Genomic DNA, 19,090 nt, shown 5'->3' on the forward strand with positions numbered 1-19,090 from the left:
CAGTAAATTTCTAAAATCCACTCTTTGTAAGCTACCAATGGTTGCAACATTTTTACAAGGATACTTCCAGAAATGTAATGTCTATCACTAATCTACAAACAAAACCCCAAATCATCTTATTCTCTTGCAAAATGTGGCCAAATGCATAAAAACAGTTCTATTTCACTTACTACTTTTAGATATTCTCTTGCTAGACTATTGCTGGTGGATCTCTAGCTGCAGTTTCAGAAGAAATGCTGCTTAGAAACTAAACCTAGAGAGACGAAACTCAAGCTGGTGGAGTTCTGCATTAGTTTACAGTACAGGAGAAGAAATGGTTGGCTTGGCAGAACAAACAGGGTAGCCTAGGACAGGAAGACTCGAGCCAACAGCAATTCACTCTGAATAGTCATCTCCTATCATTACACTCTGAATTACAAATCACAAGTGTTAAATTACTGCTACTACTTCATGGCAAAGATGTGTTACAACTTTTGCTGAAGCAGGAAGATTACTGAGGAGTACTTGCTAATAGCTTTAAGGAGAGTCTTTAAGGAAAGTCATGAGAATTAGACCAAATCAATAGCAAAAGAGATGGAAGGGCTTGTTTCATGACTGCCCTTTATTTTACGGGGGGAAAAAGCCCTTAAGAAAACAAAGTATACATTCACTTGCCTTCAAAACCTACATCTTTCAAGCCAGAAGTTTGCCAGCAGCAGTTAGGCTAGCAAAACAATGATATATATTTACAATCCACGCATTTTAACACCAACTAGTTCCACATGAACAGCAACAAATGAAGCTTTAAGATATTTCAGTAATAATCCAAAATTAAGTTCATGAGACACCATACCTGTTAGCATCTGCACATTTAACTAGTATCGTCTCTACAATTGGCTTGAGAAGTCGCTGTAGTTTAGTCCTCTCTGCCAAAGTATGACAAGGAGTGTACACCAGCATGGCTCTTAAAGTTTTCTAAGAGAAAGGAAAAAAACAATACCTATTAAAACTTACTAGCTAAACAATTTTTATTATTTTTAAAGAGATGCAAGTAAGCATTGAAGAGTTGTAAATTAAGTTCTACATAAATTGTGTTCAAAATGTCAGTGAAATGTTCAAAGGATAAATAGCTTACTACATATTCACTGCAAGAGTTAGTCACCTCCTCTTTGAGAGTGAAAAGACATACAAATACTGTCAATACTTAGCACTGTGGCAAGTGCCAGTGAAGTCATATCCTTTAACTTATGAGTATTTTGATCATCCCACTTTCAAATGATAGTTAAAAGTCATCAGTGGTGCTCAGCAACAATTACTAGGATTCCTGACTTCATGTATCTTCTCCCATTCCCTCCACCTTCAAAAATGAAGTAGCTATGAAATGAGTAGAATACAACAAGTAAACAACTACTTACTAAAGCAGCAACATACACTTTGTAGACAGGGTCGGCACAGACCATGGACAGCACACTGCAGCAGGATTCCACCACCACATCTCCTGAGATACTGGTCTGAGATGACCCACTAGCTGCTCCCAGAGCTCCAGCACTTGTGTTGTTTCCATTGCTGCTTCCAGAGTTTCCAGTGCTTTCACCATTAGCCAGTAATAGAGCACCACTAACATCATGGGAAAGACGTCTAAGTGCCATCTCTCGTATATTCCAGTTTCGAGAAAACAAGCAGCCAACTAGCTCCATCCCAAACACCTGCCAAGGAAGAAAGCAACATTACAGGAGTCAAAACTAATAATGATGCAACTCAAGTACCTAACAAGAGCAATTAAAAAGAGGAAAGATGAGTTAAAAATCATCAAGGATGACAGCAAAAATATGTCCAAAGGTACAGTGACTTAAAAAACAGATTCTGTGATAGAAATAAAACATAAATCATATACTACTGGTTCTGTAAAAAATCTATTAGGAGAAGTGGGAGAATGACTGTTAGGACAGCTTAATTCACTTTGAATTTTAATTATTAAGTATGAAGTTGGTTTCTAGACATTGGTATTAACAGTCCTGAAATCAAGATCTGGCTATACCGGACAAAAATAATGGCAGTTCTCTCATTTTTAAGTATTTGACCCATGTTCAGCTGAACCCACCTCTACACCCTAAAGGCTATTACGTTTTTCACAAAATAAAATTACCTGAATCCATGGCTCAGCTGAATCTTTATATATAGAAGGGATCTGCTGGACTCCATAATGAGTAAGGTTAAAATCGCTATCTTGGATTCTTCTCTGTGATCCAACTGCAGACTGCTGCTGAGATTGTTGCTGAACCACACGGAGAACAGAAGAGTCCACAGGGCTTGGCAATTCATGACTACAGATCAAGAAAAAATAACACAGGTAACAAATAAAACATCTGAGGTAATACTCTAGCATATTCAGAAATATCAATTAAAGATCCAGAAACAGATAGTTTATTACACACCAACTGAATCCTCACCTATAGAAATCATGAGATCTCCATTTAGATCTACAAAGTGGACAGATAAGTGGCTCTCTGTTTCTTCTGCATTCTTCTGCCCCTGGAATACAGCAACAGGATAATATGCATTTAAGTTTTACAGGGTACGAAACCAGAAAATGGCATAACTATTTCTAAGTTGTACTGAGGAACATCAGTTTCATAATAAACACTTCTGAACTGAGCTGCTTTTAACAGCCTGGGCATTAAAATATGGGTGCTTAAACTTTTTTTTCCTGCATGAAGAAATGCTTCACTTCAGTAGTACAATGAATACTTTGAGTTATGAACTGAAATTCAAGTCTTTTTGCACCACAAATATAGGAAAATTTTATTTGTAAATGCAAACTGTAAATACTTATACTCTTTATTTAATATATTATATAAACATACTTCATAATTCATTATATAATCCAAGCTGACACGATATGACTTTTATGCATTCTAATGACAAGTCACAGGGAGTTAAAAGGCCATTCCTAACATTGGTCTAATTGGACATAATCTTTTCATTCAGATAAGAGAAGCTTAAACCTCTAGACCTGCAGGTAACTTCTATACCAGAGCATTGAATTACAAACTCGATTTGTGAGTAAGTGATAAAATAAGGTGTATCAATAGTACCTGAATGATACCACATTCTCAGAGTTAACAGTCACCATTTAAGAGCAGATTTCTGGGTTTTTTTATTAAAAAGAAAACAAACAACCCAAACCCATAGTAAGCTATAGTACTTCTGCAGATTTAGAGTCACCAGAACTCTACAAAACAAAGGTAACATACATATTGACATGCAGTGGTGGTGCAATTTGTTCCTGCAGCCATCTTCACACACAGTTAGACTCTCTTCATCCAGCATGCCTAACAAACAAATGGGGCACATCTGTTCTTCTTCATCCTTCATACTATAAAAAGAGACATTTGTGATTGTAGGAGAGGTATATCAGAATTCAGAACATGCTTTAACAGTGAAAAAATATTAACTTCCAGTTTGGAAGAGTCACTTCTGGATAACTATAGGCTATTCATGAACCATTCTCCTAAACCTTGGTCTGAGTAAGTAAGCAACCAGATTTTTAGAAGCACTGAGTACAGACAACACTTTGTTGAAATGAAAGGGAAAGTCACAAAACGCATGACATCTTTTCAAACTAGGTCAGATACCAATTAGAGATTGAAAGGCCCAGCTTTGGGCACTTAACATTTTTTTCCCCTAAGGCTTCTTTAAACAAACCAACCTTCACTTTTTAATTTATAATTTGGTTTTGAAAAACTAAGAAAATTTTGTACTTTGAAAGTTACCCACATTCTTTTTCATCACATTCCTTTTAGAATGTGGAGTCACAAGGTAGTCTCTAGCCCTTTACAGGAAACTGTAAATACTCTTCGATGAACATAGTAAAACTCAAAATATAAACAACTGCTCAAGAATTTTCTGCCACTAACAGAAACTGATGGAATAGATTCACATGAACACTAACATACATGTCACACATAGATGTTTAGAAAAAACCCTATTTTCCCTGTTTTACTTGTTGTTTCTATTTTATTTTTCTCCAATTTTATTTTTAAATGGATATAACCAGAGATTTACCCAAAAAATTCTTCTAAACTTAAACAACATGCAATGAAAAGCACAGATTTTTAATCCTTTGCAATATTGTTTAAATGTGCAAAACTCTAATTACTCATAGCAAAAAATTTAAGGTATAGCTGGCATACATCTAAAACTTTGCAGGCACCCTGCATTTGTTTAACAACAATGTATTTTAAAAATAAAATTAACTCGTACATGCATTATTTCTATATTTCTATATACAAATATTCCCTTCTATTTCTTTGCAAATGCTTGCAAAGCTATTTTTTCCTTGAGAAAATCCACAAAAGTAAGCTTACAATGAAAAATAATTTTCCACATGTATATATATTTATTAATTAGAAACTTATTTTTGAAGAATTAGCAGTACGCAAAACATAACTGCAAGTCACAGGAAATACCAGAACCGAGTATACTTCTATTTCAAATGAATCTGATGCCCAGTGTTCTTCAATAACTATACCATACAAATTTAGACTAGTACAAAACAGTAGCTTCTCTCATTGAATCATTATTGCAGGGTGAATCAGTATCACCAGGTGTACTGGCAAACAACGGAAAAATCTTTCATCCTGTAAAAAGTGATAACTAAGGCAGCAAAGTTCACAATCCTATGGGAAAAAATAATTCCTATGCAAAATATCTACATAAAAGGAACTGGCTTGTCACAGATAAGTAGTTCCAGAGTAATTATGTATTTACAGCTTTGTTTATGGAATTTATTTACTGTGACATAATTTGGAAAAATAAGTAAAAGATGAAGTGAAGTTAATGTCACAGTCTGTATATCAGAATTATAAACCTGTCTGAATATATTCAATACTTACTAATATGCTCATTATCACAAAGTAACATATCAAGGTACTCCTTAAGTTAGATTCCACTTCACACAAAACAAAGCCTCAGTTAGGGCTGCCTTCTTTGGTTTGACCTCTCTAAATGATGTACAGTTTACCCACAAAATAAAGCAAGCATAAATTATTTGTTTAAAAAATTAATCAGTATCTTTTCAAAACCATGGAAAAGAATGTATAAAAGCACTCAAGTAGTAAGTCAGGGAAAAAAATATGAAGGAATAACACATCACTTAAAATTCATAGACAAGACATCATTTAGTATTGTACAAACTATAAAGCTAGCACGTTAATTGCCCTTTTAAAATAATTTAAACATCCATTTTTAATGAAGTAGTTTTAAAAACATATGCTTACTTGTGTTTTTACATTTATGTATGTGTTTACATAGAGTGCATTTACCTAAATATTTTTCATTGTATTGTCAGACACACAAGCTTTTCTCCAAAGCAGGACAGGAGACAAAGAAAAATCATGTTTATTCTTCTGTTAACATTTGCACAAGTGCTGTATTTGAAAAAATCCACACAATAGGCTACCAAAGTTGACATATGCTTCAGTCTTGCACTCAGATTTAAGTTTGTTTTGCAAAATTCATACAGGGTCAAAAAAATTCTTTTCACAACTTTGCTTAACATTTTCCCAACAGAAGTTACAAAACAAGTATGCCCATTTGGTACCACAGTGACTAATGTATGCTTGACTTGATAGCTTGCAAATGCAGAGACTTAAAGTGGCTTGAAATGAAAGCAGCTTTGAACAAAAAGAATGTAGGTGATTCTGAAACTACAAAACAAAGCTTGTAATTCCTTTAAAAAATACTAACCTGTTTTCTGAACTAGATGTAGAAGTACTAGATGATGACAATGTATGAGAATTTGACATGCGTGAGACAAACTTCTGGATGGTGTTACGAGATGGAGCTTTGATCCTCGAGCTACGCCTACTGTGATATTTCTGGAACAAACTCTCAACCTAACATCAGAAAAAGATAGCAACAGTCGTATTTATCCTATGAATAGCTTGTAATTAAAAGTCATATTACCAAAACTACTGCTAACAGGAAAAATCTATTCATCAGAAGTCTTACTACTAAAAAGATCACAAGAAACATTTTATACCAAAAACTTACCTGCTTATTGAAAATAACAGCTTTAAGTAAACACACGATCACTTCAAAATACCCATTTTCTTCCTTCCTATTAGCAACTCAGAGAGACAGATCTATAAATTTGAGTAGAAAATCCCAAGAGTTGAATCACTCACTAAACCACAGCTCTCTACTATTTATGCAGTTATGTGTAATATTTGCAGATAATTTTTTCCACTGAAAGAACTCTTGTGACTGAATTAAAGATATAATTATAAACATATTTCTTGTTGCCTTGAAATCTAACAGTTTTCAGCATTTTTAAGATAGTGTCCTGAAGACATTATAGAGTGTATTCTAGATCATCATTACATCAATTAGAAATTGATTACCTCGAAGTTCTTCAGTGTCTTTCTCCAGAGCATTGGGTCTGAGGGCTCAAGCTGAAAGACCCGCAGCATAACAAACAGCAGATGAATACAAAAAGTCCCACGGCCGCAGCTACAAGTCTGCAAAGAAAAGTATATGCTAAGGCTCTACTGACTTGGTAATTTTTACACATTTAAGTGTATCATAGAACATACACTACCCATCCCCCAACACAAAAATATTTCATATATAGCAAAAATGTCTCTTGCATGGACTTACAAAAAAAGAGAATTCCTAAAATATTATTCAGAAACACAGATGAGAAAGCATATAATTATGACACCAGTTTTCAATTTATTTTCTCCCTCTACCCCATCCCTTTTTTTTAATCAACTGAAGCTATTTTTATGCTTCAAACTGGAAGGAATTTATGCATATAATCACAAATCCACAACAGGACATCAATCAAACTTAAATGAGATGTTTCTCTTTATCCAACCTGGATGTGTCCCAATATTGCATCACATTAGTACCAAGAAAGCCTATGAACCTCATTATGGATATCAATGAAATTATCACACAATAAGGGAATTATGTCATGTGTTTGTCATTTATACACATCCCATGAATAGAGGAATTAAGTGGCCAAATTTTAGCCAAGAGTATGTAAGACATATAATTCAGAGCCACTTCTAGGAATGAGTTTTTTTCTTTCAAAAAAGAGAAACTGTAGACAAATGTAGTTTACAAATTACAAGCTGATTTTGGTATTCCATGAGTACAGATTACAACTTTGAAACATTACTTTACAGAACAGTGATCAATGATTGATCTCATTTGGCTTTAAACAGATTTCTGAAATTAACTATGAATTGGTAAAAGCTATAAACAAGACAAAAACATTCCCTACCTGAGGCCCAATAAACACTCGGTATTTATTATCAGGGCTGTCGCCTCCAATTAAGAAAGAGTTGGGTCCTATCTGCTGCAGCAAGTACAGCCTGGCTCGCATCACTTTGTTGACACGGCGATTTGTCTCCTCAGGGCTGTACGGAGAGAAGCCATCTGGAGATGGGGCTCGTCGAGGTGGTGTTATCCGTCCGCTCTGAAACTACAGAAGTGCCTCCGTCATGAGCATTCAAAGGACAGAAAAATGTTTAAATAGGTATGGTTTATTTATTTCCAGAATAAGAGTCCCCAAAACCTGGAAGTACTACAATCTCTTAGACTCTATGATTTAAAAGGATTACTCTTCTCCCATGCCAGACCTTGAGGGCATATGAAAACTGAATTCTGTAGCTGAAACTTGCCTGACATTGGGACACAAAAGGAGTCTTAAACTGCTTTTTATTTTAATGTCATTGGTTGCCTTACCATATTACTACTGAATTATCAAACATAATTCAATCAGAAGATAATCACAGACTTATTACTCAATAAAAGAGATCAGTATATAAGGCTGTAATGCTAATGTATTTCATAAATGAAAAAATGCTATGACTAGAGTTTACAAAAGGGAATACAAGTCCAACAAAGATCAAAAGTTTAAGAAAATTCCAAAGAAAAGAAAAAAAAAGATACAGCTTGCCCCCTTTTCCACCATGAAAGCAACTTTTAGCTGAAGATGCTTTTGGGGGTTTTTTTAATATTGTTTCCCCATAATAAAAAAATTAGTGGCCCAAACCTTTTAGGAAGATTGTCTTCAATTAAATTCTTCACATTTCTAACATTATGAAATGCATTAATGGTTCGATCCCATTTCAGATCTTCTGCTTTTATTTATATGCATTGAATTTCATGTTAGGATGAAAGTAATAATGAATTCACTGTCCATCATATAAGTGAAATAGAACCAGGATTTTTAATGTTTTTAATGTGAAAAGTTAATATAAACCAAAAAACACCAACCAAGTAAAAATGGATCAAAGACAAAATTCAGTATTTTGGTGAGTTGTCAGTTTCTCTTGTCAGGAGGAAAGGACTACTGCTGCTGTGCTGTAACTTTTGATACTTGTCCCTAGTTCAGAAGAATGGCAGTACATATTTTAACTGATACTGGAAAAACTTGTTTAGAACAATGGGACAATAAAACCAATTAGATCTTATTTTTCCTCTAATTGCATTGTGAATTACACAGTGAATTGCACTGTGAATTTAACTGTTGATGAGCATTTTTACAACAACCTAGCACGTTAGATATTATTGCTCAAAATATACTCTTGATCTTTAGTTCAGCCAGTTACTCTTGCTCAAAACATTCTATTCTACATCTTCCCTAGAATGCAGTGATAGTGATTTTAGACTTCTAACAACGTACATAAATACATCTTCCCTAATCTGTGCATAAAGATCAGTTCTGAAATAGAGGATCAAAAGAGTATACCAGTAACACTTTTCTACAGGAATCTTAATCTCATCCACAATCCAATCCTTAATGGAACATACCTGCCCAGAGAACTGACAGGCAGGAGAAACTGACTACAGTAAAAAAAAAAAAAAAGAAAAGTAAAGAAACTACCAGCACTTCTTCATGCTAATCAAGCTAAGAGAACATATATGTAATCTTGACTGAGTATCTGTATTTCTTCATTTATTTCCTAGCAATAACAAATGAAAGCAGGACTGAAGGAAAAAGAAAACACACATGAGAAGTATCACATGAGATACGTATGTCACCCAAGTGATACCCTGTAATAACCTCTTTATATCGGCATCTTGCTCTACAGAGGCAGGACCAACTGCCCCTCTAAGCAAAAGATTGTAGAATATAGCCAAACTGAAAATTACATCACAGCTTGCAACTTACAGGCACTGGAGATACCCTTTTTCTTCTAACACCTGGTGACTCAGATTTAACTGTCCTAGCAGATGATGAAGAGGAGCTGCTAGGAGAAGGACTACGTCTTCCTTTCTGTGTAGGTGAAGCAGTGTTTTGTCCTTCAGCTTGAGAATCTAGACAGAGTTTGTTCATTTCTGATCCATCTACTTTTCCAGGGATAGGTTTCACCACCTTGAGGAAATTAAACCACATGTTAAAATTATTAATTGGCAATTTTACATTAACGCAAATCAAATTAATCAAGAATTATTTTACTATAAATAAGCCGTTATACAGATATCCAAATATGCCTTGGGCCATACTACTAACATCTAAGAGGGATTAGCTTCCTGATCTATGTGCAACACAAAAGCAAGAACCTTTCTTCCTGTCCATTTGTGCTGCTTATGTTACTTGTGTAAGCAACTGATTTAATTCTCAAAGTACTTCTATAATTATCACGATATATTAAAGAATAGCAGTTTCCCCATCTGCCAAGTTGAAGCCAAAAGAACTTTTTCCTCTACAGGTACTGTCTGCTTATTAAGAGCTATAATATTGGATCCATCCATTCAACATGGTACCAGCTGAAGAATACTAGGGTTACTATTTCTACAGCACAACACTTTTGCAAAATAAAGACTTCAAACATGGAGGTAATCCAGCAAAATTAGGTGTGCTGTTCTTTGAAAAAACCACATCCACATTTTTTGTCTGCCATACAAGCAAAATAGCTATACCTCATTTGGTGTCTGAGCTAACCAACGTGCATGGTGCTGCACAATGTGGATAGACATAGCTGCTCAAGCAAAGGGAATATATACACTTCCAATTCACTGCTTTGTTGCATGAACACAATTTTGATACTGAGGATTAGAATATTTCAAGACAACTTTCAGCTTTCTGCCTGTCAGACCCACATAATGCATAAGAAGAGTAACATCCCTGAGAATCAAATTAAAAACAGTCACACTGGGCAGATTCAGTTTTAGTTCTACATTTTTCAGTGTCTCAGAGACTTGACTCAACACTGGAAGGAAGCTCCAAGCAACACCTCAGATAAACAGAGCAGATCTCTCCCAGAAAGTTCCGGAGGTCTCTCTGAGACAAAAACTGAAAGGGGCTTTTCCTCCTTAGGGTAAGAAGAGACATCTAGACTCAGTGCCCAATTACTAAAGGGAACAGGATAAAAGAGAAGTATAAAGAGCAGTGAAAAGCATTTTTTCCCTCCTACCAATAACTGTAATGCTTCTCCTTTCCTGGAAGATCAGAATACAAATTTATGTACCTATGGACAAGCTACAGTTACCAGCTACTTGTGCTTGAAAACATTAAAAATGTCAAATTACAGTAATTGAGAATCTGGAGCATCAAATGTTGTACTGACACACCCAGAAACCTCAAAGGAAGTGGGCTGAGCAGGAAAACAATTTCAAACCACACAATAACCCAAAAGCATTTACATTTTTAAAGTTAAAGTTGTGTTATTTGATCCTTTGAGGTATTGGGGTTTGGTGCACTTTTAAGTATTTTCAACGTTATTTCTCAGAACAGAACCTTATTTCTGTTCCAGAAAAGCTGTCCCCAAACACTTGCATACTGCATCAGATGATCTTAACTTTACATTAGTGGTACATGGGAGTCACAGCAACCAATGCAACTACGTTTATAAGTAACTAATGGCTGTTAATTAACCAGCAATATGCTGAATAGAATTGAAACTACTCTTAAAAATGTTTCAGGTTTGATCTATTTGCATTTCTTAAAGCACTTCCAAGCCATTTATGCCAAAGCAATACCCAAAAGGCTAACAGAACACTGTCATCCAAATCTCAGCAGAGCTGAGAGCTGGCCGAAGAGCAGCTGGGTTTCGGTTTGTTCCTGTTTCCAGCAGGTTCGCACCTGGCGAGCAGGCGCAGTCCCGGTTGCTGCCGCTGGAGGGCAGCAGTGCCGCAGCCGTGCGTGCCCGCTCACAGCAGCGCCGCGATAACGCCTGTGCTTAAAAATAAACACCAACCAACGCGCTGCATTTCGGAAAGGCAGCCGCGCTGTCCTGCTAAACACCCCCTAGGAAACGGGCAGGACCACCACGATTAGGAGCAGAGAAATTGTTAAGAAACAGAGGTCTCTAACAGAAAGAAATTTAAGTAATTTTTATTTGTAATAGCTGTTAGAGATACTGTCCTTCCATCAGTGCCACTTACCACAGGGCCTCTCCTGCTTCTTCTTTCCAGCCATTCATGCTTCCAGGCTGGCATACACGTTGCCTTCAGTTTCTCCCTGATCATGCGCTCTTCTGGGCGGTCATCCATCTTCTGCAACCCCCTGAGGGTTTCTTTATTCTCCATGTCACGACTACAGCAAAGAAAAAAAAGTCATAAACACAATTAATTTCAGTTAAAGTATAATGCCACAGCATTCTTAAACTTTGTGCCACCCTATTCTCCCTCTCCTTACAATGCAGCTGCTAAAACATTATTTCCACCAGACTGCAAGAAGCCTTTTAAGAGTTACAACTGATCTGTTGTTCTGCCATTTGAAGCACAATACTTGTTTAGAGGGATATTTCTTTAAAATGTGTGTATTGTTTGTAGCACTGAACAACCAGTAAAAACAAAGTCTTGGTAAATATAAAACCAATACAAAAATTACCCTCTATGTCGTGCCATTCATCTTCACAAGTGTTGGAATGGTTCATACATTTCGTGGCAATTCAAAGCCTACAGTCTCCATTTAAAAATAATTAACAAAATTAATATAAAGATGAAAATTTTCCATAATCAGAGGATGCACAAGAATGAAACTATGTACCTAGTGCCTCTTCATATATGAACTCTGCTCAAAAAAAGAGAACTTGTAAACTCATACAGAGTAAGTATCAGAGAATAATAAAATGGCCTGGGTTGGAAGAACACTTAAAGTTCCAGCCCTCCCGCTTGTGGGCAGGGACACCTCCCACTAGACTAGGTTGCCCCATCCAAACTGACCTGAAGTGTATTTAAACTAGACACAGAAGTCACAAAATTAAGGTTAGTGGCCTTATGAGTTCTTTCCAAGTGACTAATGACTCAAGAGCTCTTAAAGTCAGCTATAATAAGAGCAAAACTCACAGCAAGTTCATATCTGTAAAATGAAAATTTAATCCATCTGGGCTTGTACTTTCTGACCTACAGCAAAGTAGTTCCTTGTGACTGCTAGCAACAACAAAAAGCAAAAAATACTGTCAGACACTGAAAAACAAATATGAACAGTCTAGAAGATTTCCTGATTCTGTTGAGCTATCTGCGAAATCACCAAGAAAACCACATTCTTAAGCAGGAGCACATGATCCCCACCCATCTTCTTGAAGTCAGTGCTCTTTAGAAATAAGCAAGCTTGATTAAGACAACTGTCAGAATGAGACTTTACTCCAAAAATAAAATCACAGCTTAAAGAGGAAGACTATATAATAACTTAGCTACAACCACTGCTTTCTTCCGTGCAGTCTCAGCTTTTAAAGCATTTAACCATGCAGTCACAACTGCATTTATGTACTGTATGATGACCTAAAAACATATTCCCTGCAATATTCATTGCAATAAAATCTTAAAATAACAGTTCCTATCTTCAGCAGCATTGTGTTACTAAAGTAATTTATCACAAATCTGTACTTTAAAGAAAATTAAAAGTTTTTGCTAGTCAGGAGAGTACTGTTATTTTTTTCTTCTCTCATTGTAGAGACAAAGGAAACAAAGGATTCTGAGGCAGGAAATAATTCTTCCTGTTCAGCACTGAAACGTAATAAGCAGATGGACACTGTAAACAAAATATATTTTCTTTCAAGCTACCTTCTAAACCTACTGTTAATAACTGATTTTGGATATGCAGAACTGTGTGATTCTAGTGATTAAGGACTTAAAAATGTTTATAAGTAGAAACACAATCCACCTAAGAATTAATGTTTTTTCAGAGGTTAAGCATTAATGCCTGCTTAATTCTAAAAGTAATGCAAGTGACATAGAAGTAATTTTTGTCCCAGCACTGAATTCCATAGCATTGCCTTTTAGAAACAGAGACAAATATAGTGATAATTAATGAAGAACAAAGATACTATAGCAGTAGATAGAGTCCAAATGAAGAACGTGCCTGAAAGTTTCAAATGTGGAAGAAATCACTATGTAAAAAGACTCAACTTTACATTTTTTTCTCAATCAAAAAATCTGTTCAAAGACAAAAAATATTTGATAAGAACAGCACAGCTCCAAAGTAATACAGATGCAAGTTATTTAATGACATGAACCATCTCAGTTGCTTGAGTACTTCATATACTAGACAGAAAACATCCCACCAGCAGTGAAAGAATAACACAGTATTTCATTTGTTCATATACCCATGATTAACTTCCCAACTGATATTAAAAAAGTCTTTTGAGGCCCTTGGACTTGAATTCATGAACAATGTAATACAACAGCAGAGGCTTCACAATCTCTGCTTGTTCTCTAAAAAGCAGAAGCAGCTATCTTCCTCTCATGTGACAGCTAAACCGATCTACTCTTGCCTGCACAAAGAACTCTTGTGCTTTCTCTACACGCAGGTGGGAAAGACCAACCGAGTCTGAAAGCTTTTGCTTAGTAAATCAGTTATCTTATGCAGAATTTAAGTTGTATGTATATCTCTATATATTTCTTTTTATTTATAGAACACATCTTCTTAAGTGATCAAAACAACTTCGTATTTTAACTCAAGCCTTGGCTAAAATATTCATTAAGTAGTCTTATCTGTTGGGTCTGTGGAAAAAATATTTTTCCTGTAACTGCACCAAACTCCTACATACTGGAAGATACCCTCACTTTGAGACCCTGAACCTGCCAGGTTTGGTTTTTTTGTTTGTTTTCTGTTTCTTAAGCAAAATCCCTCATCTGTGTCAGGCAAGCTGAGATTTTTCCACACAACGATGTTTAGATTGCCAGTCTGTATCACTGTACCTCAGCACAAAATAAAAACAAGAAATCCAGAGCATATTCCACCAAGGACTTCATGCTCCAGTGTACAGAGTATTCTGATCTTCATACAGCAGCACCTATTCATGACAGCTATGTGCTTAAGTGACTCCCAGGTGGCGTTTCATTTGAATCACAGTGCAAAGCTAATGTACAAGCTAAAAACAAACCTCAGAGAACATGCCTGGACCCTGGGAGCATTCCATTTCACAATAGCCCACCCCTCTGCTTCATCAGGATTTTGCTCTTAAATGTTTCAGCTTCTCATGAGTAGAAAAAAAGATGATAAAATATGCTTTTTTTCTGATAAATTTTAACTTTTAAACTTTGCCTCCCTCCCCCTTAAGGCAACACCAAGTACCTTCTCAATTCTTTGTATCGGTATTTTCAAATCAACAGACATAAGCTCCTGTAGTAATTGTTAAGAAGTTCAAAAGAAATGGGTATAAACTGAGTTTTGGAGTACTGAGCAAGGTCAACAGTGTGATGAATACTGGAGTTTAATGCATAAGGTCACTGATTTGCAACTTAATAATTGCATTATTCACTTTGGATTATTTGCTTCATGAACTATAAAACTCAATACAGTAAGATTAACATACTGCATGGAAACAATCTACTGCAACATCTTACGCAACAGAGAAGGCAAAATGTCCTTCATTTCTTAATTTTGAAGACTTGCAAACGGTAAATGAGTAGCTAGATTATGAACAACTTGTTTTCCATGGACCAATGACTCAGGATTTTAGAATGAGGTATGCAGTACACATGCTGTTTTAGTAAACGATGGTGAAGTACACAAGCAAACTTTACTTCTAAAAGCTTGGTGAATTCAGTACTAATTCTCTGCATGTGTTTTTCTTACAAAGGGTATATAATGGTATATGAAAGCTCAACTGTAGCTCCAATTCATTTGCCAGTTGTACATTCCATTGTACCTCTCAGCAGTTAGATAGATGTCTTGGCTTCTCTGCTATCTTATTTGGGTAAAAAAGCTTTATCCAATAGCCAGGCTGGACCACATTTTATTAGCATTAATTATTAATTATTTTATTAGGAAGACAGGAAAAAGGCAAGTTCTGAAAGAGGAGTCAATTCACCAAGAAAGGGAGGTTCTATTTGCTATATCCACAAATACCCAATCATAGCAAGGAGAAAAGTTATTAGCTGCTGAGTTATTTGGTTTTTTCTTTTATTTTAAACATTTGTTGGAAGCAATTTAGCAAAAGTAACTTGCAATATCAGCAGTGGTCAAACCATGAGGAACCACAAGAAATATTTATGAACAAAAGCAGTCACGAAGGAGCTATATCAGAACAATCAATGCAGTTAAAAACAGATCTGATGGAAGAGCACTGGATGAGAAAGAACGAATACAGCAGAAATTACATCATTTGTTCAATACAAATGCCATCTGTTGTAACAATCAAAACTGGAAGTGACCTTAGGTGGGACATAAAGATCTCATTTTGAGGATCTTAAGCACAAATTAACAATATGGTTACCGAGCTAAATGCAACCCAAGCCTCAAAAGGTCCCAAGAACACCAGACTAGTCAGCTAGCCAGGACGCATGCTAGGAGCAGTGCTCAAATGTGAGGAACACGGACAAAAGAGTTAGCCATTCCCTGAACTGAGGAGGTCAGCTACCAATATTTGAGATAACTTCTTGCCACTAACAGTTCCAGTAGTGCTCACAGCTTCTCTTTTGCCATTATGTACTTCTAATGAAGTAGAGATCAGTTAATAAAAACCAGAGCAAGACGGACAAGGCATGGTCTGTCCTCCTGTCAGGTCTCCTGTTCCTTCTCCTGCTGATTCATTACTGCTGGCATCTATCATCTAACCATATGCATTCGTTCTAACAAAGCAAAAGATCGGGTATGGCAGATACTATGAAAACGACAAATTTCATAGGAACCTTCTCAACCTGGTAATAAATGGCAGCAACTGTCACTTAACAACAGAACTAAATGTGCTACTTCCTAGAGACAAAGGTACCTGGCTTCCAAAAATAGTTACAGAGACTTTAGCTGAATGTTATGGAAGTGTGAAATTTAGTCATATTATTCCGTTAAGAGTACTCCCTTGAAGGCTGGTACATCAAAAGGTGCATTTGTCAAAAAGTATTTCACTGCTAACAGGACAGTATTCACAACCAAAACTCTAACTCCACAGACTGAGCCATCCCCTTCACTGGAACCTCACAGGCCCTGGTCAAGAAGGGTCAATCCTTCCTGTGAGCCCCAGTGATGAAGGCTCAAAACTCCAAAGATGGATATCAAAACATACAGAGGTAAATTTCCTGCATGGATTTTCTAGCTCCTGTGAAGTCAAATTCACCAATGTAAACCATTTGTTTTATTTCTTGCTCTGAAACCACCTAGCTAATCCTTTGAGATACATATTACTCAGTAGGTACCGAAAATGAGTCCGCCTACAAAACAACACAAGAAACAACAGCCTCCGTTTACAACGGATGCTTGCTACAAAGCAAATGAAATGGGCTTCTCTCTGTGTATTTCCTAAAAAAGCTATCAGACATCTCACACGAGTATTACACAAAGTTCTTAGGGCTCTCTAATTCTTTCTATCATTATTTAGTCAGCCAGTCATAGTTCAGATGGATCAGGGCGTATAGGTGTTTTCAAAATGTGAAAAACATCAGTAACATTACATGATCTCTCAGACTCTCCACTTTCATAATAAATGCTTTACAAAGAGAATTTGGTACTTTATCTCTAAAACCCTGAAATTTTACCAAGTTTATTGAGCAGAATTTCTAAAATTTACAGAAGGTAAATGATTTATATTGATACAAGAGACCCAACGCTACTAGTAATTGTGCAGTTTAATTTTTTAAATAATTTTATGAGTTTTGCTTATTATACCCAAAATGAGATGAAAGAAGTTCAAATATTTATTACAGTATTACAAACTTCAGCATCCCAGCAGAGCCCAGTATGCCCAGTTCATGTTACGTCAGCTGCAGAGAATACGCAAGTCCTGTCTCCATGGTGGTGCAACATACCACTGGGCCTTACTTCAAAAACAGCAGTAATGTCATTACAAAGACTGAACTGGAGTGCTCACTTACAGTCAGCTGTATGATTAGTTCATCTGCACCACCTATAACCATCTGTTATAGGATCTCAGGCGTAGGTGTTAGAAAGGGATTCTTTCCTCCAGGTTGCCCCACCAGAGACCTCCTCTAGCTCTTCCTGAAGTATACGAACAAGTTTTTACTTGTTACATATCATGTAAGTAAACTCCCTTTATAAATCAAATTCTTCACTTCTAGTATGAAGTTTGATCTCTTAGGCACCAAATCCTTCAAGGCTGTCCTAGCTCAAACTAGGAGTATTAGTTGAAATGTGATTGGCCAACGCCCAGAAAGGATCAGGTCAGAGCAGATACAGTCCTTGCAGAAGTCCTTGATGCAGAAGTCTAAGCCATTAACAGAAAGATGAGAATTACAGGTAGGATAAAAGCCAAAATACAAGTCCTAAAACAAAGTTCTCATTGGAGATTATTTTTATATGTCAGTATATCAGGTAGATATCCTACTGTTTCAAGTGTCTATCCTACTTTTAAAGATAAAATTGCTTATTGTGTATTAGATGACTGTCAGAGAAGAGCAGAACATCCCCACACATAATGCACAGGATTAAGAGTTTCTTAGCCAGTTTTACTCCCCTGTCATCAGTACAGAACATCAGATATTTCATACAAAAAAATTATGCTCTGAATCAGCTTAAGATCCTAGGGTTAGGCAGATAAACCTGCACACTATATTCTCTACCTTCAATGAGAATGGTGGAAATAAAATAGCATACAAACAAGTAGCTTGGACAGAATAAGCTAGATAAAATTTAAAAGCTACAACCTACTAAATGATTTCTGTGATAGTTATAAATGAGAAAAAATTTAGAATGTCCTGGCCCTGTTCAAAATGGCAGAATTATCAGCAGATACCAAATGTTCAGAGATTACTGCTGGAAAGGTCTCTCACCAAAATATGATCATAAAAATAAACAATAAAAGAAAGCAAATGAAAAAATTTAAGGCTTACATATATGTTGTTTCTAGAAAAGAAACAACATCCTCTACAAATTTTAGGTCTTAATGGCTCGTTAGTCTGGCCACACAGAAGGAGACCAGAGATGCAGAAAGAAATTTAACAGGTCTCCTGCTCTTTTCTGAAGAATGATCTAACTGACATGCTTTCATGACAACCATTATTTCTCACCACGGTTATATCTGTTTCTTAGTGGACACTGCTGACAATTACAACCAATTATTATTCTTATCTATTAGTTGTACTGAAGTAGCAATTAGGAATCACAAAGCAGGCCCCTTGTATTCTAAGCATCCCAATCTGTTTCTTTAATTTCTGTTTTGTTATTTGGTATTAATTTTTTAAAGTTTATGCTTTTTTCCCCCCCTCTTTTTATATTTCTTGTCTATGTATTTACCAATCCACGTTACACTAGGAATTAATATCATTAGTATGATACCATGATATAGAAACAGCTATATATATCAGCTATACTGAACAGGCACTAAACTTGCTAAAGAGATATATGTCATGCTCACTGACAGTCAGAGACTCATTCAAAAGATTCTGAAGATTCATGCATACACTGAATTTTGCTCAAAGGCCAAAGTGGGCTAAATGTTTCCACACGGATTTCTGACTGTCATAAAAGCTTTCCTATGGCACAGAAATAACATTAAAAATTCCTTGCAAGCCTATTCAGAGTAACTGCTGGGTAAGAAAATACAACCCTAGCAACCCTTTCACCCACTTATGGTAGACACACATTGAACAGCTTTATCTTCTATCAGCAGAGAGCTACAGGAGAGCTGACTATCACCATGAAGATCCAGATTTAGGTTCTGCAGTTCTTTAATGCTCACACCATGCAGTACCC

The 19,090-nt window shown here is 36.1% G+C and overlaps 1 protein-coding gene across 1 annotated transcript in view; it reads right to left on the reverse strand.

Moving 5' to 3' along the window:
* MAP3K1 (mitogen-activated protein kinase kinase kinase 1) overlaps window positions 1–19,090 on the reverse strand; it is a 57,727-nt gene that overhangs the window by 11,870 nt on the left and 26,767 nt on the right. The window contains exons 2-11 of the mRNA XM_082300921.1: window positions 11,383–11,533; window positions 9,167–9,370; window positions 7,271–7,471; window positions 6,384–6,500; window positions 5,728–5,876; window positions 3,234–3,355; window positions 2,430–2,511; window positions 2,126–2,303; window positions 1,395–1,685; window positions 833–954 (exon numbers count right to left, since the gene is read on the reverse strand). Of these exons, the coding sequence (XP_082157047.1) occupies window positions 833–954; window positions 1,395–1,685; window positions 2,126–2,303; window positions 2,430–2,511; window positions 3,234–3,355; window positions 5,728–5,876; window positions 6,384–6,500; window positions 7,271–7,471; window positions 9,167–9,370; window positions 11,383–11,533 (1,617 nt within the window). The remainder of the gene's footprint in view (window positions 1–832; window positions 955–1,394; window positions 1,686–2,125; window positions 2,304–2,429; window positions 2,512–3,233; window positions 3,356–5,727; window positions 5,877–6,383; window positions 6,501–7,270; window positions 7,472–9,166; window positions 9,371–11,382; window positions 11,534–19,090) is intronic.

Source organism: Coloeus monedula (assembly GCF_965178545.1).
Source record: "Coloeus monedula genome assembly, chromosome: Z".
NCBI classification, from domain to species: Eukaryota; Metazoa; Chordata; class Aves; order Passeriformes; family Corvidae; genus Coloeus; species Coloeus monedula.